The sequence below is a fragment of the Strongylocentrotus purpuratus genome, unplaced genomic scaffold (assembly GCF_000002235.5).
Source record: "Strongylocentrotus purpuratus isolate Spur 01 unplaced genomic scaffold, Spur_5.0 spur5_scaffold_5, whole genome shotgun sequence".
Lineage (NCBI taxonomy): Eukaryota > Metazoa > Echinodermata > Echinoidea > Camarodonta > Strongylocentrotidae > Strongylocentrotus > Strongylocentrotus purpuratus.
Window position 1 is genome coordinate 12,059,582 of NW_022145611.1, and position 25,515 is coordinate 12,085,096.

Genomic DNA, 25,515 nt, shown 5'->3' on the forward strand with positions numbered 1-25,515 from the left:
GGGGGGGGGGGGGGGGGGGTGGGGTGGGATATTACCCTCTTTATTTTAGAAGAAGGAAATATGCTTAATATGACCTATGAAGCTTCACCCCTCTTCCGGTGTAGGAGGTACCCTTCTTATCTCTCCTTTAATGATGGTAGTACCCTTAATATTGATTGATAATAAAGCCACTCTCCAATCTTTTCAGAGAGATATATTCACAATATCAATGATAAATTTTACCCATTGTAAAACAAAGCTTATTTTCGACAGCCGCAGATCCAGTCCAATACAATACTTCCATTCTCTCTGATCTCTGATCACCCATAATATCTTTTTGAAAGTTGCTATTCTCTCTTTCTTCTGTTAATTCCACCAGGCCATTGCTTTGGAGCATTCTGGTATTACTTATTGAATTGTACCCCTCCTAATTCTTTGAGGTCCATCCTCTCTTTCCACTATCCTTACCTTCAGAATATTCAGGAGGAGGGGGGGGGGGGTGACTTAAAAATGATATGATCAATAAAGCAAAGGGGTACATGTTTTCAAGTAACATCTCTACACATTCTTATTGATATTAGATGCACTATGTTGCTCAGAGTCAGACTACTCACTCCCGGAGTTAATCCCCACTTACTACAAAACAGGATTACATCTAAAGCTCTTTATCCCTGGATTCAACTGTTGCAATATTCACAAAGACCAGACATGATATTAATTCATTCCAAGGCTTGATCTGTCTCCTGTGCAGTGTAATGAACCGATGACAATTGATTCCCATCTCATGGAGATAGCCATGCATCATGCACGCCATCAAGCCCTTGAACTTTTAACAAACTTTCTGCTTTTCTGCACATTATGATGTCCTTTCTGATATTGCCTGCTTCATCAAAATTAATCAGCATTTTGCTATTAAATTCCACAAAGACGATAAGAGTAGATGTTCATACCGTGAAATTTATGGAACATAGCACTTTGTGTTTCATATCCAATTATTAAACAGCAAAAACCTTTCTGCTATCTGCACATGAATTTTTGATGCCTTCTCAGGTATCGCCGGCTTTATCAAAGGGATGAACAGTTTGCTAATTAATTTGAATATTCATGAAAAGGTCTGATATTTATGCCATGAACTTGGATCGCAAAGTGTTTAGTATCCAATCACATGTTGGAAAAAAATGCTTGAAAATTACATCATATGAATAATTATGCCAGATGAACATACATTGCTATATGGGATTGCTTGTAAGTACTTGCCACTACATCCAAATATTCTATCAAAGAATAGAAATGTAGAAACTTTTGTTTAAAACTACCTCAAATTCGGTATAAATCTGCATAAATCTAACAGAAGTTTGGTATTATGCAATAAAATCATGATTAATTAATTCTGAATAATAATGGATGGATATCAAATACGGTATATGGATTTAAATGACTGAAATCAGTTTGCATGTATTGTGAGACATCTAATCTAATCCATGCCGCTTGTGGAACCTGTAACATAAAATATCACAATTAAATGTATCTCCTTTAATCAATTGGACCTACACATTAAATTATATCTGATTCTATGTCACAGACAGCTACAATTCATAGCAAGACTGAGAATACAATAGACTTTACATTGATTGTAAGTCTATTTTTATGTCAATGATGTTACAGATCCTGAATGTGTTTAATATATTATGAGTTAACAAAGAAAGAAACTTGTATCAATGAAAAACATAATAATTGCACTGTTAATGACACCTGTACTGTATAAATGAAAGTAAAGAAAAGAGAGGTAACAACATTCCAAACACTAAACATTATTGATATGTACAGAAAATGCAACTCTCTCTGAAAGTAAAAGAAATTGGAGACAGTTTTGTGATGCTTACAACCAAACTCCTTGCTTGTGTCTCTGACAGGGTTCAAGTATACTTTAGTTTTCAATTGAATTTAGATATGTCTCAAAGTTCAGAAATATATAAGGCTTTTCTCTCAGTATATTAAATAGAGAAATGTTTGCCTTGAAAAATATGATAACAATAATATTCTACCCACTCGTATCAACTTCTCATTGTAATATATAATTCTATATTTTGTACACACATAAACATAAATATTGCAACACCCACATAACATACATCCTTTCCAATATACAGATCCATATCCATTCATAACCGTTGTTGAATTTATTCTTATACTTCTTACATAATGTCATACCTTACTACATACTTGTAAATATAGACATATCTATTCTGACTATAGCTATTCTCTTTAAGCATGGAAACTCTTGCCATCTGTACATTACTATTCCTTCTTTATACTCCTCGATGGAATAAGCTTGACTGTAGGCCTACTTCCAACCTTAACCCATACACAACCAAGAAGGCTTGATGCAATTTGCATACAATTTGCATATAATTTGCATAATTCCTATGCAAACCCTAATACTTGTCACTTGGCAACATCTCAGGTACAGACAAAACAAAGTCCCTTCATTTTCTAACCTTGAAATGGTATATTTGTATCAATAAACATATTCCAAATGTCCTGAAAATATTTGATCACCCTTTTCTTTTGCGGATCTCTTTAATCTACCCAATTTCCAATCGGCATGAAATAAATCCAGAATAAATCATACTGATTTAGAGGTTTATAGAGTCATGTTTCCTAATTAGGTTCTTTCTTTGGCAAGCATTGCAAGAAAGAGATCCTCTAAATGTTAGGAGGCTTTACAGGAGATAATTATTATGAAACCATTGTGTTGACTTGTTTTTCATTTACACACAGATAATGTAGCAGATCAAATTAATGAGTTTACAGGTGAAATTCAAAGAAAATCACAAATATGTCAATTAATGTATCACTAGAAACTGGTAAGCTAACAGATGGCCATGGTACAACTTTTAGGTCAACTACATATCGGGTGATTTATAAAAATACAAATACAACCACCTCCATAGCAGCTGGGATATACGAGAGATTCGCCAGAAAAATAACGATGTTTTAATGACGTCACTATATGGACCACTACTGCCCAAGCAGACGACATCCCATAAAGAATGTACATAATTGCAAAGCTATTATTTGTCAAATTATAATGAGTTTAGTGTATATAAATGTAATGGCATGTCAAACCATTCAAAAGGGGATATGACCCGATTCTGAAAACTAAAATCTTTTGCTTGTAAATACACAGGATTGGGGTTAATTAACAATCAAAGAAACCAGGCTTTCAAATTGAAAAACCCCCGGAATGATATTAAGGACGGCACTTGTTCCCTCTTGAAATGCCGAACATACCGCGGTGTGTGCAGCTGAATATACAATGGCGTCTTATTTTGTTCACAAGCGAAAGATTCCTTTATTTGTGTATCATTGCATTTGTCATCAAAATAAAACCATGCGTGGGGTTTAGAGTGTGGCAATAGATTATACATTTAGTCTGACGATAGTGAAGTAATAGAAAGAACTCAAGAGAATTAAGATGAAAACACAGGCACTGAAAATGTGTGAAATGTCATGGGACATCGTCTGCTTGTGCAAATCATGTCCATACTGTGATCTCACACAGATCAGCAGCGTTCGGAGAGCTCTTCAGGTGCTATGCCGGGGCTGTATTTAAGCATTTTGTAATTTTTAATAATCATTACTCCGAATGTTTCCAAGCATTAAATTTTGATAACCTTGTCGAATCAAAGTTTCAACTTTGCAATAATGAACATAAAGTTAGTTTTTAAAATCAATGAATATCTACTTTAATACAGTAAGCTTCTTCCTTAAGAGATACATACCAAGACTTTCTGATTTATTCTTGAGCATGTGTATTCTCTTTTCTCTGGAATGCTATTCATCTTTCAGATAGTCTCACTAGGTTCATAGAGGTAATTTAAGAAAGAAAAGAAAATACTATTAATGGCATATCTTACTGTATAAAAATGAAGCACACGGGATGTAGGTTCAAAAGCCAATAATGTGATGGATGTTGGTCTGTACTGCAGGGTTGGAAGCTGGATCAGGTCGCATCAATCAAGCCTATTCCTCTTGTTCTGAAGATTCTGTGTCTACCTGAGGTTGGTATGAGATGTGCTCGCTGCCGTGGTCCATGGTGCCGTACGCCTGGTGACCTCTGACCCCTGTTGGAGCTGTGCCTGACCCTTCTCCGGCCTCTGCGTCTTCCATCAGGACATCAGGCACAAAGTCCTGGAATATGGAATAGCAGAGATGGAGAGAGAGAGAGAGAGAGAGGGAGAGAGAGGAAGAGAGAGAGAGTGAAAATACAAATAAATGATCATAGTTTGTCTCTATCTTCTGCAAGATGAAAACTCATCAAGATAATCATTTCACATCTACCATTGATTGTAGATATTGATGAAATATATCTGTAAATCCCCTCTGAAATCATGCTTTTACAAAAAAATTGACACACAAAGGGAGGGTGTCAAATGTAATGTGATAGGGCAAAAAGTGAAAGCTGTACGTGTCCCTTGAAACGGGACTGCACAAACAATGCCTAAGCAGTACCCGTTGGTCACCCATGATCGCTTTTTTCTTATGTTAATTGAGAGCTGACTTGATGAGATAACCACGTGTCAGTGACCTCCCAGGGAGGTCTTATTCCTCCTGACCAAACTATTGCAGATAGGCTTTAAAGGGCTAAACACTGACTGATTAATCAACATCTGTTAAACCAAACTTGCAACAACAATAATCAAAGATCAGGGACCTGGTACATTTCAATCATCTTCCAATCATCATCACAAATTGACAGCTACTGTCTTTGTTCTGCAAGTCTGGAATCACTTCTCTGCATTATGTATTAGTCTCTAAAGGTAAAAAAAAAATTAGAAATAATACTCAACTGCTATCTTATGTCCAATTTTTTTTTTTTTTTTTAAAGCAGTCAACTTCAAAATCCATTTGCTAAATGTGATCTGCAAATAAATTGTCTCAAGCAGACTGTAGAATGCAAAGTAACTTCCAGAAGAAAAAAAACATCCATAAGAATCCCTATTTTCGTGACATATGAAGTGCTTAATGCATTGCCAATTTGAGAAATTAATTAACATGCTCATATACCATTCATACTTTGCATGGGCTCATATTTCATTTAAGTTCATTAGTTCCAGAGGACTGAACATCCTGATTTACCAAAGAATAACAAGGCCAGCCATAATATGATGGAGACACGCACACAGAGGCCTCCATTTTCCCTCCGTTGTTGGTAACGAAGTCTTGCTTTATAAAGCATAACTCCCAATTCCTCTCACATGATTTAACCATAATGTTCCATTCCATTACCCAAGAGTTATGCCAGAAGTAATGGCAAGTAATGGCAGGTAATGGGTATATTGGAACTGATGATTTCATTAGTGCATACAGAAAGTACAGCAGAATGCCGCAATGTTTTGTATTTCACAAACAGCCATTTTTCTCACTTCTCCCTTTCTATCTCCTTCTTTAAAACACCCCATCTAATCTTTAATTTTCATATTTTCAATGAGACAAAAGTCACAAAGGGTTTAAGTATTATTGCCAGAGCCATGTCTGAATTAAGTCATCCATATTTTATAGGCTTAATGACTAATAACTTCCTGCCCTCTGCTTCCTCTTTCGCTTTCCACTTTCTTATGCTTACATGTACTCCTTCTGTGTACATCATTAAAATTCATCCCCCATGTATCTTTTCCATTAAACTGGTGCCTGTGCCCCGCCTGAATGATTTTGTTTGCACTCTTGCACATGTCAAAACATACAATGTCTACATTTCAATCATTAACTTGTCAGATGATGAAAATGAATTTAGACTTGGCAGTCCACATATGCTGTTACTGATCTGTAAATACATTTGAGATTTGTTTTTACTGAATAACATGTTGGACAATGATTGCTGAGAGAGGGGCAGAGAGAGAGATAGAGAGAGAGAGAGAGAGAGAGAGAGAGAAAAAAAAAGAGAGAGAGAAAGAGAGAGAAATATAGAGGGAAGGAGAAGTACATAAAAGAGGGCAAGGAGAAAGAAGAAAGACGGGTAGAAGAAAGAAATAGTGAGCTTGAGAGAAAGGGAGGAAGAGAGAGAGGAAGGAAGAGGGATAAGTGCACATCCTTTCTCAGAACACTGTCGAAAGAGTTCAACAGACGACAGCTAAATCAACAATGCATGATGGGATACAAATTCCCACTAGCGACCCACGCCTTGCACGCCGTTGACACTTGTTTTGTCACAGACCTATATCTATTGGATGAGATTCTCTGTATCAAGCTCACAGGCACATTCAAATGAAACATTTTCCTTCCTGCCTACTTTTATATTCATTGATAAATGTCTTCAGCAATAAACACATGAAGTAGAATGAATCTGAAGAGTGACAGATTGTACATTTTGCAAGTTCCTATCACCTTGTTCAATTTAAGGGATAGCGGGCACACATCTAGCCAGTGCTCTTTCAAGTATAAATCAGAAGAAAATAAGCCTCATTCAATTATCTTCTTCTGCCCACTTTCAAATTTTAGATCCGAAAAGCACCTAAAATACACAATAATTATTTGTTTTAAAAGGGTCAGAATTTTTCATTTACATCTCTTGATTGTTTTTGTACTATTCATCCATTTTCCTCACTTCCTTTTCATCAATAATTTCATCTCCCCTTATTCTCTATAGAGTAGACAATAGAGCAATGAGGGAGAGAAATGAGGGAGAGAAATGTGGGAGAGAAATGAGGGAGAGAAATGAGGGAGAGAAATGAGGGAGAGAAATGAGGGAGAGAAATGAGGGAGAGAAATGAGGGAGAGAAATGAGGGAGAGAAATGTGGGAGAGAAATGAGGGAGAGAAATGAGGGAGAGAAATGAGGGAGAGAAATGAGGGAGAGAAATGAGGGAGAGAAATGAGGGAGAGAAATGAGGGAGAGAAATGAGGGAGAGAAATGAGGGAGAGAAATGAGGGAGAGAAATGAGGGAGAGAAATGAGGGAGAGAAATGAGGGAGAGAAATGTGGGAGAGAAATGAGGGAGAGAAATGAGGGAGAGAAATGAGGGAGAGAAATGAGGGAGAGAAATGAGGGAGAGAAATGAGGGAGAGAAATGAGGGAGAGAAATGAGGGAGAGAAATGAGGGAGAGAAATGAGGGAGAGAAATGAGGGAGAGAAATGAGGGAGAGAAATGAGGGAGAGAAATGAGGGAGAGAAATGAGGGAGAGAAATGAGGGAGAGAAATGAGGGAGAGAAATGAGGGAGAGAAATGAGGGAGAGAAATGAGGGAGAGAAATGAGGGAGAGAAATGAGGGAGAGAAATGAGGGAGAGAAATGAGGGAGAGAAATGAGGGAGAGAAATGAGGGAGAGAAATGAGGGAGAGAAATGAGGGAGAGAAATGAGGGAGAGAAATGAGGGAGAGAAATGAGGGAGAGAAATGAGGGAGAGAAATGAGGGAGAGAAATGAGGGAGAGAAATGAGGGAGAGAAATGAGGGAGAGAAATGAGGGAGAGAAATGAGGGAGAGAAATGAGGGAGAGAAATGAGGGAGAGAAATGAGGGAGAGAAATGAGGGAGAGAAATGTGGGAGAGAAATGAGGGAGAGAAATGAGGGAGAGAAATGAGGGAGAGAAATGAGGGAGAGAAATGAGGGAGAGAAATGAGGGAGAGAAATGAGGGAGAGAAATGAGGGAGAGAAATGAGGGAGAGAAATGAGGGAGAGAAATGAGGGAGAGAAATGAGGGAGAGAAATGAGGGAGAGAAATGAGGGAGAGAAATGAGGGAGAGAAATGAGGGAGAGAAATGAGGGAGAGAAATGAGGGAGAGAAATGTGGGAGAGAAATGAGGGAGAGAAATGAGGGAGAGAAATGAGGGAGAGAAATGAGGGAGAGAAATGAGGGAGAGAAATGAGGGAGAGATATGAGGGAGAGAAATGAGGGAGAGAAATGAGGGAGAGATATGAGGGAGAGAAATGAGGGAGAGAAATGAGGGAGAGAAATGAGGGAGAGAAATGAGGGAGAGAAATAAGGGAGAGAAATGAGGGAGAGAAATGAGGGAGAGAAATGAGGGAGAGAAATGAGGGAGAGAAATGAGGGAGAGAAATGAGGGAGAGAAATGAGGGAGAGATATGAGGGAGAGAAATGAGGGAGAGAAATGTGGGAGAGAAATGAGGGAGAGAAATGAGGGAGAGAAATGAGGGAGAGAAATGAGGGAGAGAAATGTGGGAGAGAAATGAGGGAGAGAAATGAGGGAGAGAAATGAGGGAGAGAAATGTGGGAGAGAAATGAGGGAGAGAAATGAGGGAGAGAAATGAGGGAGAGAAATGAGGGAGAGAAATGAGGGAGAGAAATGAGGGAGAGAAATGAGGGAGAGAAATGAGGGAGAGAAATGAGGGAGAGAAATGAGGGAGAGAAATGAGGGAGAGAAATAAGGGAGAGAAATGAGGGAGAGAAATGAGGGAGAGAAATGAGGGAGAGAAATGAGGGAGAGAAATGAGGGAGAGAAATGAGGGAGAGAAATGAGGGAGAGAAATGAGGGAGAGAAATGAGGGAGAGAAATGAGGGAGAGAAATGAGGGAGAGAAATGAGGGAGAGAAATGAGGGAGAGAAATGAGGGAGAGAAATGAGGGAGAGATATGAGGGAGAGAAATGTGGGAGAGAAATGAGGGAGAGAAATGAGGGAGAGAAATGAGGGAGAGAAATGAGGGAGAGAAATGAGGGAGAGAAATGAGGGAGAGAAATGAGGGAGAGAAATGAGGGAGAGAAATGAGGGAGAGAAATAAGGGAGAGAAATGAGGGAGAGAAATGAGGGAAAGATATACATGTAAGGGGGGAGATATGAAGAAGTTCGCAACTGGCTCTCACTCCCTCTTTGTTTCAGTGTAGAATCTCTAGCAATGTCCATCTCTCACTGTCTCTAGTACCTGTCTCAATCTCACATATTCTATATCAATATTTTCATCTCTCTGATCCTCTTTAGATGACAAGATGATAAAAACTTGTAGACTTAACAAATGTGCATGCCTCTGTGTGGGAGGCCAGAGGGAGGGAGCTCATTTCCTCTCCCTCTCTTTCTACCACTCTTCCTACCACTCTGTCTCTAGCTGTCTCTCCCTCTCTTCCTACCACTCTGTCTCTAGCTTTCTCTCCCTCTCTATCAATATTTTCATCTTCTCAGATCCTCCATGAAGCACAAAGCCAAGATAACTCAAAGACATACCTGTAGAGTGTAGACTTAATACAAAAATATGTGCTTGAGTGTGTGAGGGTGCATGAAAATGTGTGTGTATGTGGGGAGGGGAGGGAGGACATCTGAAGGGTCTTTAAAGGGTGTCTATCTCTCTCTCTCTCTCTCTCTCTCTCTCTCTGCTACTCTGTCTCTAGTTGCCTATCTCTCTATCATTATTTGTTATCTTCCCAAATCCATCATATAATATAAATCCAGGATATGTCAAAGACAGGGTGGATATGTATGTGCGTGCATGTGGGGTTGGCGTTATTAGAAGGTCTCTCTCTTTCTCTCTCTCTCTCTCTATTTCTCTCACTCTATCTCTCTTTCTCTTTCTCTTTCTGCCTCTCAGTCTCTAGCTGTCTCCCACTCCATCAATATTTACATCTTCTCCAATCCTCCATGGAGTATTAGCTGAGCTACGAGGAATGAGGAGAGACAGCTAGACCTGTAGATCTGACTGGGATCGAGTCAGCTGGGAGTACGGCAGACCATGCTCGCTCAGTAAATGTCAGCCTCACATATCACGCTTCAAGAGGACCTGGGGATATGAATACCAACCGGCATGCATCCCATCCCTATTCAATATGCAGTGTTATTACCAACATATTTGAATGGCACTGAAAGTTTGTTATTGGATATGATGAAGGAGTGCTCCTTAGCAGTAAACATCCTACAGGGAAAGGTTTTCAATTTCCCCCAATTTTTCATTATAAACACTATTTACTACTCATACACAAATATTATTTACAGAAGATATGATGGTCATAATGAATATGTTGAAGTTGATAATGATAAGGATAATGATGATGATGATGTTAATAATAATAATATGAAGGGTAATGATGTGATGAAGATGATGATGATGATCCTCATCATCTTGATAATGGCAACTAAAAACATGCCAGGTACTTCTATTCACTAGGCACATGTGGAATACTGAATGTGAAAAATGCAGAAATGAGCATGCATGCCTGTATTTGCACAAACAATTATAACCATTAAAATGACCTAAATCAAATAAAGCTCATTATGAGACATATTGGCATGCGATTGATACACGTCTGATTCACAGTTTATACATCATGTGTAATTAATATTGATATAAAGCCCTTTGAGATGTCATCCATGAGTCAGTATTAAGAGTTGTATAAAAGTTACCAAGCAGTGACAGTGTGAGTTCAATGAATGCATATGGTTTCAGAATAGAAATGTCTTCAAACTCTGCTTGAATCATTCTACTGTTGGTGATAATTTCATTTGAGGAGGGAGCCTGTTCCAGAGTTTGGAAGCAGCAGAGGAGAATGCTGCATCACCAACTAGTTTTTTGTTGATTGGTTGAATGAAGGTCACCAACAGTGCTAGACAATTAAGTGCACCATGAATAAGAACATCACACAAGACACTCCTCAACATACTTTGGTGCTCTGTCGTTCACCTCTCTGTAGACCAGTAGGAGAAGTTTGAAGGAGAATCTATCCTCCGTGAAGAATCTGATTCGTCACAGAGGCTAAATGCGAACGTGAACGAACGTGGTACACAAGTCTAGATCGAGGCAGCATTCTGCACTCTCTGCAATCGATTAACATCAGCTTGATTGATTCCAGTAGAGCATTGCAGTAGTCCAGACGTGAGAACACTATGCACAGACAGCTGTTTGGCAAGTTAGTCTGCAGATGAATGTCCTGATCCTCCACAGATTTCTGATGATCTGCAAACTTGTGCAACATGGGAGGGGAGGAGGGTGGGGGGGGGGGGGTCATCTTACCATCAGCCCAAAAGGCAACTCCTAAGTAATGTACATGAACTGAGGGGGAGATGAGAGTACTGCCGATAGGTAGTTTGATGTCACGTACTAGCTGAAGATGACATTGTGAGGCAAAAACAAGAAATTGTTTTCTTTATCTTGTTCAGTTTCAGCATTTCCTACACGTATACAAATGTATATCAAATATTAATTTGAAATTAACCTCGCCACAGATGAATATAATTGCATATAATTACTGGAAGCAGGAGGTCTAGGGAAATCAATAGCATCGCAGCTTGGCTGGAAAAGTATGAGCGATAGTAAAGTTAATGATCAATTTGGAGCTTACTGTAATTCTAGCACCTCCTTCATGGCATGCAAGCCACAAACACTTAAAATGGCAAGCGAGTGTAGGAGAGGATGATCAAGTTGCTTTTATACATCAGTATCTGCAACTTTGGGGATTAAAATCTCTTTTCGACTAAATTGAATTTCAAGTCCTCGAAACGTCCTTGTAGTCTGCATTCTGAAGGCACAGACTCTTTCGGGAATTTAAACAAGTTTCCAGAAAGGCTTTGAGTTTAAACTCAATGTGTCATTAAAGTTCTGGGGAGCGTTAACAATAATTTGTGAGCGTTTTCATTGTTATTATGCAAGTGTAGAAGAATATCAGATAAAAAATGTTACCTAAAAAGCATGGCTCTTCAAATGCCTTCATATTCTAAATATGATATGTAACCGTTTAAAATGAGGACCACATATTAATTTCACATCTTTATGCAGTCCCATATACATCTATCTGTGAACAGTGCGTATTACTTTTACCAAGACTGGGCCAAATTTCTAATCCTTGGTTCTTGGTCCTTGGTTCCAGAACCTTGCAGTACACACTAATACTTATATGCTAGATGATCAACTATTTCTGATTCCACACCGTTTCTTTTACAATGCAATCGCATGACCAGAACTCAATTTCATCTTTAAGGCCCCTGAAGGAGCTTTTCTACCAAGTCTCACAGTTTAGACCCTCTGTTATGAATGACAAGGGTTTGTACCCACAAACTACCATCTACGTTTCTATCCTGAAGAAAAAAGGGTGATTGGATGGATGAAGAGATAAGGAGAAAACGTTGCATAGCAGAGGGGCGCAGCATAGCTCAACAAGTACACTGTATGTGCAATTTCATCAAGCGAATGATGCGCACATGATCGGATGTCTGTTTTTGCCTGCTATTTTTACATCAAGCAAAGGTCAATGCTTATTTTAGAGAAGTAACTTCATCAGTAGGCCTCCTCTCTGCTCGTCTTTACCACAATCCGACCAAAACGGTGCCTCGCTTTCTTCCGCAAGTGTAAGCTTTTCATTTCAGTCACGAGAGGGTCTTATGTATAGATAGGGATCTGTGAGAGGTTTTTTTTCTGCCTAAAATGTGCACTTATATTACGCTTGAATGATTAGTATGGGAAAAACACATTACAGAGTTACAAATGTAACAGAAAAGATTTTTGGCTTCTTTTTTTCACTAAAAAAAAAAAAAATGTGCTTTTGAAGTAGCAAAGGTTACATGTGATGTACCTTCCTGAAAAATTATCAACAGTCCTAATTCATTACCGAGCAGAAGCAGGGCTTTTGCCACAACATTTTTTTTTGTGGGGAGGGACACAGGTTTGTAATATCTCTGGCAAGTAAGCGAAGGAAAAGGAAAAGAAAAGAAGAAGATAGGTCTCCTACCCCTCATAACTTTCATTTCTGCAGAAATATTACACCAGGAATTGTTTTCCCCTGCAAACTCGCAACCCTGAATGTTTGGACTGCTCATATTATTTTACAGTTTTCATTTTATCATTTCAAAAGCACCCTACATTGAATGACTTCTGCTTTCATCAATGTTCTCAAATAATAAATGTTGGTCTGAAATTCTAGTCATGTTGTCCAATATCTTTCAATTCATCTCACGACTTGGGTTGAATTTCATTTTCACTTAATGGACAGAATATCATATTTCTCCAATTTGAAAAGTGCATTTTATTATGGTATGAAGGGGGAAAAATGAGTCCTCAAAATAAATGAGCAGAAGGTTCTCATTTATCAAGCCTAAAAAATGCATGACTTGATTAAGATGTGGTGAGAGAAACTAGTCCTCCACAAAAAGGAACAGAATGTTCTCATTTCTCTGTCTGAAAAATGCATGATTTCATTACCCTTTGGAAGGGAAAAACAGGTCCTTTTCACAAGCGGGAAGAATGTTCTTATTTCTCTAGCATGGAGAAAAGGTATGATTAGATCAAGATATAAAAGGAAAATTGAGAGAGATGAAATGTTTAATGTTTTCATTTCATTTGTCTAAAATGTATTGTTTCATATATTACAAAAGATGAGTTTTCTACATGGATAAAATGTTCTCCTTTCTCCAGTTGAGTCCACATGATTTTTAATATAACCCTTTTGATTAATCACATCGATGAGACATGGCTCTGAAATAATTCAAATAATTCACATCTTGATAAAGATTTAGGAGAGCAGATATTTTCTCACAAAGGAATCACAACTATCCTAATAAATTCAGCAGTTTCATCATACTATCCAATAAAATGTCAAATAAAACCTTGTATTCTAATTGCTACCGAAAGCAATTTGTTACAAACATTTTATCAAAGAATGTTTTTTAGAATAACAAATTCGATAAGCAATTTCAGTTCAAAAATAAATGTAAAATTGCTGTGAAATTGGTATTTGGAGAAAGTAGGGAAAACTGCCATCGATCTCTAGAGCTTTTGTTGCAATTTGTCACAAACAGTAACAATTTGACGGTGATACTAACATGTTTTTCCTATAATGAAAAAATGAAACAACAGAAATGAAATTGCTTTCACTTTATATTGATGGGCCTCTTGATTTGTTTTCGCTGTTGTTTTCCGTACGCTCCAAGTAAACTATCAAAAACATGTTCTCTTTTTTCTAAAATTCAATTCCACATTGCATCCTCAATTAAGATGAACACATCCATACTGTTATTCATCTATTCTTCAATTATCTTGTTTATATCACTAGGAAAATAGAATTTCTTAAAATCCAAATTACCTTATGTGTGTAGGCTTGCTGGCCATGAAAAAAGAAAGTTAAGTGATATAATTCATTTAAACAGCAGGACTACTTTTTATGCAACCCTTTAAATTTTCTTTCAACTTTTCATGAACCTTGCAATTACATTCATCTATTTCATCTAGTACACTATATGGGGTTATCTTGAATCTGTAGATAGATAAATAGATAAAAAGATAATTTAATTCTTATCATGCAAAGCTGCAATTTGATATAACTAAATTTTATTGTCTAAGCTATCACTCTAAGGAAAGCACAAGAAACGATGCCCTCTATACATTTTTAAAACTAAATTAAGGTCATGAAGTCATATAAAAAGGACAAATCAGCAAACGTTCAATCACACATCCCTAAATCAACAAATACATCTTCAAAAGCATCGTTATTCCACTTGACTTTCCTTCTCCATTCAACGACAACAATAACGCCATCACAGATTCGTCACCATCAAACATGATCGACTCCAAAAGCTGCATCACCATAAAAATTTAAAAATAAACCTCTCTCAATCTCCTCCTCCCCTTCATAAAAGATTCCCGGGCTGGTTGCCAGGGTTCGCTCGCTCTACAATTTCATCCATGAATCACTTTCTATTCAACCATGTTCTCCACTTTTCACCTTTGGTATTTGCCACCATCTTCTGAAGTTTTATCATGTGTTTACGGTAGAGGCAGAGGCAGTCGAGATGATTGGGGCAGTCTCGCGTACGGTCATTCGATCATAAAGACACAACCTTGTTTCATACTCGACGCTAACTAATTCAGGTTTGGGGGGGGGGGACAACTAAGACCAGTTATCTGGATGTGACTAATTCACAGCAAATCAAGGTCCTTGAAAGGACTCCTCCTGCACGAACATGTTTCTGGATGATTGTTCAATTGTTTCATGTTTGTCTGAATAAACAATTGGTGGTAATTTCACTGACAAAATAAGAAATGATTTCTTCCGTAACAAACAGCATACATAATCGCTGTTTTCACGAAGTGACGGTAGTGAAAAAAAATTGCATTCACTTTGCGTGACGATTTTCCTCACTACCGTCACTTCGTGAAAACAGGGACGATATATGGCATCTTCTCAGAGCTGAACAGGGTTAACTCCTATCATACCATGAGCTGAAAGCCAGAACGGTGTTATATCACATCCTCTTCCACACAGAGTTAATGCCCCCATGGCTCTTAACACACAAAATGAACTTAAATGATGTGTATGTATAAAATCTAATTTCTGAGACATACTCATACACATGTCTATATAAGGGCCTATGCAGGGTTCGCACAACTTAAATATTATGTTCCAACAAAGGTGAAAGTGCCAAAAAACCACACGCACACACTAAAGATCGTTTAAGTTCAGGGTAATGTGAAAGCATCCAATAACGACCCGCACAGTAGCAATCACAACAGTTGATTTCACGGCTGATTCACCACAGATTAATTTAATGCATAAACGGATTTGCCTCTCAGCTCAAAAGCAACCCCAAGAGTTCCAAAGGCCAAACAGAAGTATTTTGTTATCTCAACATGCTTTTTATGGATTTAGGATTTTGGAAACTGGGCCTACAAGAAAGCAAAATCCTCAGTGAAGGTTGACCTATTTCACCGTGACAAACTGAAATCAATAGAAAATGTAACATGGTCAGTAGGAGATCATCAACACTGCTGCATCGTGGAGGCAGTTCCATGCCAGAATTAGGGGTTAAAGAGAGAGAGAGAGAGATAGAGTGCGAGCGAGAGAGAGGGAGGTAAAGAGACAGAGCCCGCGAGAGAGAGAGAGAGTGGGAGAGAAAGGGATAGAAAGAAAAAGAGAGAGAGAGTGGGAGAGAAAGGGATAGAAAGAAAAAGAGAGAGAGAGACATCTATACAGACATATATCAGCCTAATGCACCTTGTATTTTTGCATCATGTAACACAAAAAGCACCGAATATTATAAGGGGCTATTTTGCTTGCAGTTATATTTTCTTACACCTCCTACCCCTAAGAATATACTTTCTCTTGCCAACAATATTCATCATTTAAATAAATATAGATATAAATAAATGAAATATATACTTGGCACCATTTAATGTCTTTTAGCATGACATGTTAGATTTACTATCCGAGGTAGATGTGAAGTTATTACCATTGACTTTAAGCAATGTTCTGAACAGATTAAATTCTAGGGGTGAGGTCTCCTTTAATGTCTTGATAAGTTAGCTGGATGCCATTATACCAAAGGTGTCTGAGCATGGTGGTAATACCACTGAAGCCTCCATGATTCATTACTTTGGTTGAATGCTATCATTCTCACTGTGTTAGTGGCTCAACACCTCAACATGTTGCCAGGGAGCATAGAGGCTGAAAATCAGAACATGGCGACAAGGTGCCGTCTATTGACTGTACCAGAGAGGGGTGGGAGGAGAGGGAAGATGAGGAAGGGGGTGGGAGGGTGATGAAGGGGAGGGGAAACATGAAGGGCAAGGGGAACATGAAGGGTGAGGAGAATTAGGAGTGGAAACAATAAAGAGAGAGAGAGTGAGTAAAAATAAGAAGTGGAAGGATCAGGAGAAAGGGGAATGAAGAATAAGGAAATTGAGGGGTGAGGAGGATTATGAGCGGGAAGGATGAAGTGTGGAAGGCAGAGGTTTGAGAGGTTAAGAACTTAGACGATGAAAAAATTGCATCTCATATCTCATGGAGGACATTAAGTAGAGAAACTTGTGAATTACTATTCAAACTATGTCATCATATTGGCAATATAGATGCTTATTGAGATGCCACTGCCTGGTAAACCTGGAAGCATGATTATTTGTAATATTTTGACATTAAATTGGCAATCATAAAAATCTTTACTTGGGCCAACAGACTCTCATATTGGAGAACAAACTGTAAAAACCCTTCAAAGCTGTAAAAAAAAAATTCCTAGGTGTTAGTAATGAAAGGGGTTCCCTTTTCACTAGTACTTCACAACTCAAAGCAGAAGGAGCAGTTCCCCATTGAAATGAATGATGAGTGATTGAAGGCCCCGCACAAACTGTTGGGTATAGTCGCATCTAACACATGATCCTTCAAGGCATGCTCTCAAGAAATTGGAGGGCAGCTAGGGTGCACATTGAGAGGGTAATCTCAAAGGTAATGTTGTAAGCTCAAACTTGAACCAGGATGAAGTTTGAGGATCATCTTAAAGCTGCCAAGTGAAACCCAAGGATGGCTCTGAGGATGTCTTCAAGGATGTCTTCAAGAACATTCTGAAGCACTGTCAAGGTCTCGGCTAATCTAAAGGATTTTCATAACACCACAAGGTCAAATTCATTCCAGGTCAATGTAAGCAGCTGATGGGTATCACATTGCAGTACACTGACATTCTTTTGTTTGCACAAAAAAGCACTAAAGTGCATTCCTTAAACTTAAACCTACAAGTATCTTTCAAAACTTAAGAGTGAAATAATAAAGAACCAGTTCAACATAGACAGCAAAATGACTGAGAAAAAGAAAGGTAATCTGCAAAAACCCTGAATTCATACATCTATACTCATTACTCAAGCTTTACATACAAGCTGAACTTTTTATGGAGAATAAGATGCTTACCCATAGTCATTAAGCATCACTAAAAGGCGGCAATTGTGTTTGGCAGTTACTTCCTTGGAAAAGTTAGTAGGCTCGATTTTCTGTTCAGTTTATTACTAGACACAGTAGTGACAGTACCCTAGGGCTTGTGGTTATGGTATCGATCATTCAAAGGAATACAGACTAAAACAGATATTTTACAGGTTCTCCTCTATAAAACATTTGCTTTCATTAAATGGGCAGTGAACTATGAACATAAAACTATAAATACATAAGGTAAGAGTGGAGTGAATCACGTTTCCTTGGAAATGAAACCTTAAATTTATATCCTGGATTTCTGAAATACATTTAGGAAGCCATAAATCACTGAACCGTCATAGTTTCTCCCGCAATTATTCCCACTCTACTTTACCAGTAATATTTTTGTTCTTTGTCTGAATGATATATTCCCCTCCTAATTGCGTCTCTTTCATCCAGCACCCTAAACATAGAACAGATGAACCCTAAACAAAATAACATCTTTCACATTCCCCATATTGTTTCCATTACACGGTATGGTTTGTATTACAAAACCTCCTCCTTCCTTGAAAGACATTTGCGATGGCATCATTCTCATCCACACCAAATAAGTCCAATGTAAATTGCTTTTCATCCAAATTATCTTGAACCCTTTTAATGATGTACATGGCTTAAAATGCATTATTTTCTTGAAACTAAAGGTGGGTTGATGATTTATGAATTGATGACAATGTCTGTATCAAATGAACAATGAAATAGGTGCTATAACTGTAAACTTATCTCACTAAATATCATTTGTGGTACATGTTTGTAAATGTGTTGGCACTACAAGGGTTAATCTGCAATACAAGAGATGAGATCGTGATGATGGCACAAAAAACACACTATTCTCATTAATGTTCATTTCTACAGATAGGAGAGTAAAGAAAATGGGCAGATGAACATTATGTGTGAGATATGTATGTGTGGATGGATGTACAGTCAGATCTATTTCTAGCAGACGGAGAGAGAAAGATCCACAGGGAATGTCTGATATCATGAAGATTTTTATAATGAAATTATATTAAAGCCATTGGGCTTTTCATTTCTATCATTGCAGAAAGAGAAGGGGAGGGGGTAATAGTAAGAAAGAGAGAGAGAGAGAAAGAGAAAGAGGGAGAGAGAGAGGGAGAGGGAAGGAGGGAGGGAGGGAGAGAGAAAGAGACAGAGAGAGAGAGAGAGAGAGAGAGAGAGGAGTAAAAGAGAGAAAAACAAATAGAAAGTAAGGGCAAGAGATAAAGTGAGAAAGAGAGAAAAAGGGACAGTTAACATAAACAGATGAAAGGGGAGACAAAGAAGAGTAAGACAGGTGAGACAGAGAGAAAAAAATAGGGAGAGAGAGAGAGAGAGAGAGAGAGGGGAGGGGGTAAAGACAAAAAGATACAACAGAAGAGATACAGAGGATGGAACAGAAAAATGAGAAAACTGAGTAAGAGAGAAAGATCAATAAAAGGAAACTGGGAAAACTGACGTGCAAATACACAAACAGTTTAATGTCATGAATTGAACCGCATTTCCTTTTTAAAAATTCCTACTCAAAGCCACCACAATCCCACAGTAGATATAAAGATTCAAAATCTAACAAAGAACAAGCGATAAAAAGAAGGGGGAAAATACAGCAAGGAGACCGTGATTTAGAGTGCATTATATAACCTGTCATCTAAACTTGGCTATGATGAAGTGGGGCTTTTAGCGACATACTACCACACAAGACATGCAGAACTGCAAAATGTCATCCAATTAATGAGAAACAATGTGGGCGGGGAAAAGCTCAAAAGGGAAACAGGAGAGAAATCAAGAGAGAATTAAGCGTGGTGTAGCCAATTTGAAGGTAAACCACAGTATCAGGGATAACACCAATGTAAAGCCCATCCCCTTAATTTTGGTGTAAAGTTGCACATATGCACATACAGTGCATAGCATGCTTTGGGAGTTGCTGATTCTCTGAAAAAACACTACAAATATATTCCTGGTATGTACATCTGATTATTAGGTGAGCGTATGTCAAAAGACATGTTTTCCTGGGCATAATCTATTTATCTGGCAAGACAGATTAATACAACCCTTTGAGTCATATCAGACTCTAGACTCAACTGATTTCTATGGAGGTATTATTAATATTCAATGTAAAGGTACACTTTCCCACAAACGATTCGTCTCGAAGACCCTCATGAAACTAGGTTCAACTTCTAGATTTCCTCTTAGAAATGAGGAACATTGGAAAACAGAAAATCAATATACCATGACTACTGAGCTCCCATTGCAGAATATCCAAAAGGATTAAACACTGAGCAATCATGGCAGGCTCAACCACGACTAGATTCATCCACATCATCTACATGCATGCATGCATGCATGAGAGAAGGGGCGCAGGGATTCGATCAGTCACAAGTTATCGCCTCATCCGTGAGAAATTATTGATTGTTTTGGAGTAATCAGTAATTGCATGGGATTGACCTTGGCTCCCTCAAGGTCATCTGCGCAGGCGCGGTGGGGGGGGGGGGGGGTTCTTGTGCTGCTTTGTCTGTGTGCCCTAGGTTTAGGGAGAGCAGGTCCTGGAGAGCAAGTGTGTGTGTGTGATGGGTGAAGGTATCAATACCAAGATGGAATATATGTGCGATCCAGGCATTGAGAGGGAGGAGGGAGGAGGGAGGAGGGAGGAGGGAATAGAGAGGGAGAGAGAGAGAGAGAGAGAGAGAGAGGAAGAAAGAGACAGAGAAGAAGAGGGAGAAGTGGAGAAATGGAGAGAGAGAGGGGGAAGAGAGAGAAAGAGAGGGAGATAGAGAGTGAGAAAGAAAGAAGAGAGAGAAGATACATAAAAAAAAATATAGAAAGGGGGGGGGGGGTGAGAGAAGGAGGGATGGAGAGAGATAGGGGAGGGGTAGGGATGTTCATGTTAGTACTTGTTACAGGCGCAATAAGCAGCCAGTATAACTAAGGAATAGGAGCAGCCGTGTGTGTGTGTGTGTGGGGGGGGGGGGATACATGTTATATTTACTATCCGAGGTAGATGTGAAGTTATCACCATTGACTTTAAACAATGTTCTGAACAGATTGAATTCTAATCTCAATTTCCCCAGCATTCCTCAGTATTTCTATAGCAATAGCTTTTTTGTGTGTGAAAAAAAAAGCTGGTACAAACCCAATTCCGGGGTATAAAGAACCAGAAGAGAAAAAATATGTTATATATGATCAATATAGTGACCCAGTGTGAATGACAACATAAAGAGAGAGTGCTCGATAGTTTGATGATTAAAGAGAGAGAGAGAACAGTAATTAAAATCAAATAAGATGGATCTACATAAATAATGCAATATAAAGGGAATCATTAAAGGCAGAAGAAGATAGACAAGGAAAAGAAAGGAAAACTAGAGACATGGTATGATACAAATATCACGGCACCATTAGCTATCTTTGCTCCCAAAATTGATCCATGGCATCCATCCATGTTTGCACAGTATCCAGTGTGTGCTAGCAGCATAAGAAAACAAGCAACTAATTGAGATTCAGCACCCACTAGTAGCACTATCAGGCTGGATTTCCGCCCCAGCTCATTATGTGACCGTGAATAATGTGTCTGAAAAGGGCAGTGCAAATGGGACGCGAGCGGCTAAACCTCGTTAATTTAAAACAATGCATTAGTACAGGGGAGTGTCCTCATGGTGGGTTACCGCAATGCCACAAACTAGTGAGACCCATCATGCTTCTACTCTCTCATTTTCTGGTCGTGTCAGACAAGAGTTCAATTCGTTACTTTGGCAAAAGCTTGGTATAGCGGGGAAGGTGATCTATGACTTTTTCTGTCTTAAGATGCGGTCTGCACGTAACTGGCCCTCCCTCTAGAGGCTTGCTCTTTTCGGAAACCTGATAGCCATTCCATAGAGGAATCCCAGGGGTAATATTCAAAGCAGATATGTTATGCTTCATCTATGAATAGCGATTCAACCTCAAGGCCCCTTCTCCTCTCTCTCTCTCTCTCTCTCTCTCTCTCTCTCATTCTATTCTGATTACTATGTGCACCTCAAAGAGGTGTTTGATCTTGAATTCCATGTATTTCTCTCTCCCTCTTCATCTCTTTCTCTCTCTTACTTTCCTCCTTTCTCCCCCTCTCTCTTCGTTGTCCCCTTTCTCCCTCCTCTCTCATTCTATATGATTGATAACTCAAAGAGATGTTTCCACTAGCAGTGTATCCTTCAAGTCCACGTCTTTGTCTTCCTCTCTCATCTTCTGTACCATAGAGGCAACACAAGGATAATATCAAAGGGGACATGTTATGTTTTTGCACTTACAATGCATACTTCAGGCAGCCCAATTCTCTTTCTCTGTCTCTGTCTCTCTCACTCTCTCTCTCTCACTCTCTCTCTCTCTCTCTCTCTACCTCTCTCTCACTCTCTCTCTCTCTCTCTCTCTCTCACTCTCTCTCTCTCTCTCTCTCTCTCTGTCTCCCTACCTCTCTGTGATGAACAGTTGAATTGCATTAGACATGCCCCATCACTGCTTAACACAATTATCTCATCTTCTAGAGGCCAATGTCGTTTACTTGGTATTGAGTGGAACCTTGTGACAACGTGATATTCCCCTCGCAGACACAATGCCGTTTAAATCAACAAGCACGCAATACCATTCTAGCATTTCATATTAAAAAGAATAATGCTGATTTGCAATCCAAGCGTAAATGACTTAAACTGCATGAAAGTACATGTATAATCACACACGCAATTCAACAAGCACTCAAATTAAATATAATATATTAATCCAAACTGCAAAAACAAATTTCTATCAGTACATGAAAAGCATAATGCATAAAAGAATAATCTTTGAATTTATATTCTTTGACTTTCATTACAGCCATACAGTGAATCCATTCTTCACCAGCACATCACAACTATCTTTTAGGGCATTATCCAGCAGATACATGTATTAGCAATAATTCATGAAAAATAATCAAATTTGTGCAAACATTTCAGCTTCAGTTCATAAATAAATGAAAAAAATATTCAAATTTCATGAAATGCAATAATTATGTCATAAATAGAGATCTCAAGAATGAAAAGCCACTAACAAATCAATCTAACTGCAGTTGGATATCTGATACAGGTTTTTTTAAAAGTCATTTTAAAAGAATAAAAAAGGCATGATAAATACTTTCCAATATACAGAATTAAGGAAAAGAAATATTGCAAGCAATAGATGCATTGTTACTATCATTATGAAATCTAAAAGTGTAGATAAATGAGTATAGAGCAGATGCAGTAGCTACTAGAATACGATTAGATCAAGATAAAGCAGAGAAAATTTGAATAATATCAATGAATGTGAATAAATGAGCCATAAATACTAGTACATCAATGTAAATACTCTAATTCAAATAAAAACTAAAAAAATAGAAGAGAAAATAGGAGATATCATAACGCTACCTGAAGAATTTGTACAGGAGCCTACACGGAGAACGTTATTATTTTGTTTAACTCCCCAACTGAAATTTAAAGTACCAATTTTAAGAAAATAAAACACCGTTCATCATGACATCTACATGTACATGTATCAAGTTTACCATGAAGTCCAACCCATTTCCAAAAAAACAAGTCAAATGTATAATCAAATGATTGTAATTTTTAAACAATGAAAGGGGTACAAGCCAAAGTGAGTCTGAAATTGAGTGGAAAGTGAAAAGTTGTGGCATGTTATGCCTGGAATCTGGAAAAATCTAGAACAACGCATGTAATTACCAGAAATCTAGATATACCTTCAAGGGTAAACATTGAAGATTCTTTCACACACTCCTGAACCCCAGCCAAAAGGCCTGTCTTCATCACCTCCAGATTGCCAAATATCCCGCTATTTGAACTATCCCGAACACAAATTATCCAGTTAATTTGCGTCTTCATCAGCCCGAAGTTACAATTAGCGGGATATTTGGTCAAGATAATCCCAAGATATCGTGGGCTAGTTTGCAAAATATCCCGCTATTTGTCCGGTGCGTCTTCACCAGCCCGAAGACTCGCACTATGCACGAACGCTGAGCAAAATATCTTCAACTAATTTCTCGAGCTCGAGTTTGAAGTTTCAAGGTCAAGTCTCGAGCTGATGAAGATGCAGTTTGTAACTTCAGGATTATTGCCCAAATCAGAAATAGCGGGCTATTTGGCAATCTCGAGCTGATGAAAACAGGCCTACTGTGACTGAACAGCTAAAGTGTCATGGATGCTTGAAGAGGGTACCCCTCCCCAGGGAGCCTCGCCCCCGGAGGTTGGGGTTACTCAAGTCGTTCCTCATCAACAGAAGCCTGCCAAGTGATCCTTGACACTTCTTGGCGCAAGATAAGATTCTATAAAAAAACGTATCGGCTAGATTCCATCTCGGGTTACAAATGAGATATTTATGCAATCTCGGGTACTAGCCCAAAGGGTAATGAGCAAGGGCAGAATTGTTAATTATGTATTCAGAGGATCATGTGACAAATGGGCAGAGGAATGAAGTTCTATTTAAGGTCTCAGAATGTACAAAAGTTGTTTAACATCAGTATTTTCAGTGTGTTCAGAAAATCCAATTTCATTTGCTTTCAGGCAGACCATATATCCAGCAGTTGGGGTAAGGTAATGAGTTTTCTTTTTCTTTTAGACCTAATTGCATTGATTTCTTGAGGGAGGCAAGAATTCTATTGAGTATATACTTAAACAAGTTGGTGCTCTAGTCACAGAATAGAGACAGGACAATGAAAAAAAAAGATACTTTGTGCAGTTCAGACGTATCATTTCTATATTTCTCCACTCATATCTATTGCAAATTGTCTCTAAAACCTCTAGATAGCTAGATAGTCGGACAGTGGGGGGGGGGGGGGGGGAATTTACATTGACACAATACTAAAGTTGTGATAAGAGATGAAACCTAGATCTATAGGCCAATATGATATGTATACAATATACACATTGTCTGTGAGCACCCAATTATATACATGATCAGCTATCGTTGAAAAAGGTAATAATATTCTTCTTTGACATTGAAATATACTAAGACATATCAACAGCATAGCTAGCAAAGGCTCTTCTCCTCCATTTATCTTCTTTCTTTTTTCTCCAATTCTGCCTCTTTGAATTCATACTTCTCTTTACTTCCAATATCCAATCTTTCTTATTCATGTCCTTCAAAGTTTGATTATCAACATTAAATCTCCACTTCAAAGCAAGTAAAAGGAAGAAAACGTAACAATGTAATGTATGCAATTAACATAAACATCTTGAAGAGCGTAATAAAACCTAGCAAGTAGCAACACTCCAAATAAATAAGAAACACACAAATCTTTAGTTTCCTAATGAAAAGAGAAACTACATGCTATATATGGTTGCAATTAAAGAAGAGAGAGAGAAAAAAACAGTGTTCAGCAAACAAGCTAAGAAGCAACCATCCCACTTGCCTGCAGCTCATCTGGAATTGTACTGCTAGGTTCATCCGGCTGCATGAGTGAAGTTAGCAGTAAGGAAATTGACAAGTAATAACATGTTTGCAAAAAATACAGGTACCGTAGGCCAATACCAACCCTGCAGTGAATTATTATCAGTAGAATCAATTGTAATTTTGTTCTTCATTTTTGCGGGATAATAATCTGAAAAACTGAATATTTTGTCAACCACATGCATGCCACATTTCTTACTAATTGGGGTCATATACTTGATATGAATACCATACATGAACAGTATATCTGACCGACAAAGATTCTTGACCATAAAATTATTCACAGGAACTTTGACAAAACATGTTCAACATAACACACAAAACAAATGTACACATACATGTACGTACACAACATAATACATGAAACTTGTCTGAGGCAAGTCTGACATGAATATTTTTTCATCCATAATTCCATACACAACATGTGCTTAAATATATATGTCGACCAG

At 38.3% G+C, this 25,515-nt stretch overlaps 1 protein-coding gene across 1 annotated transcript in view; it reads right to left on the bottom strand.

The window, feature by feature from the left end:
• Window positions 1-3,657: 3,657 nt before the first annotated feature.
• LOC580854 (CSC1-like protein 2) overlaps window positions 3,658-25,515 on the bottom strand; it is a 79,028-nt gene continuing 57,170 nt past the window's right edge. Inside the window, exon 23 of the mRNA XM_030999074.1 lies at window positions 3,658-4,173. Coding sequence (XP_030854934.1) covers window positions 4,006-4,173 — 168 coding nt within the window. The 3' untranslated portion in view covers window positions 3,658-4,005. The remainder of the gene's footprint in view (window positions 4,174-25,515) is intronic.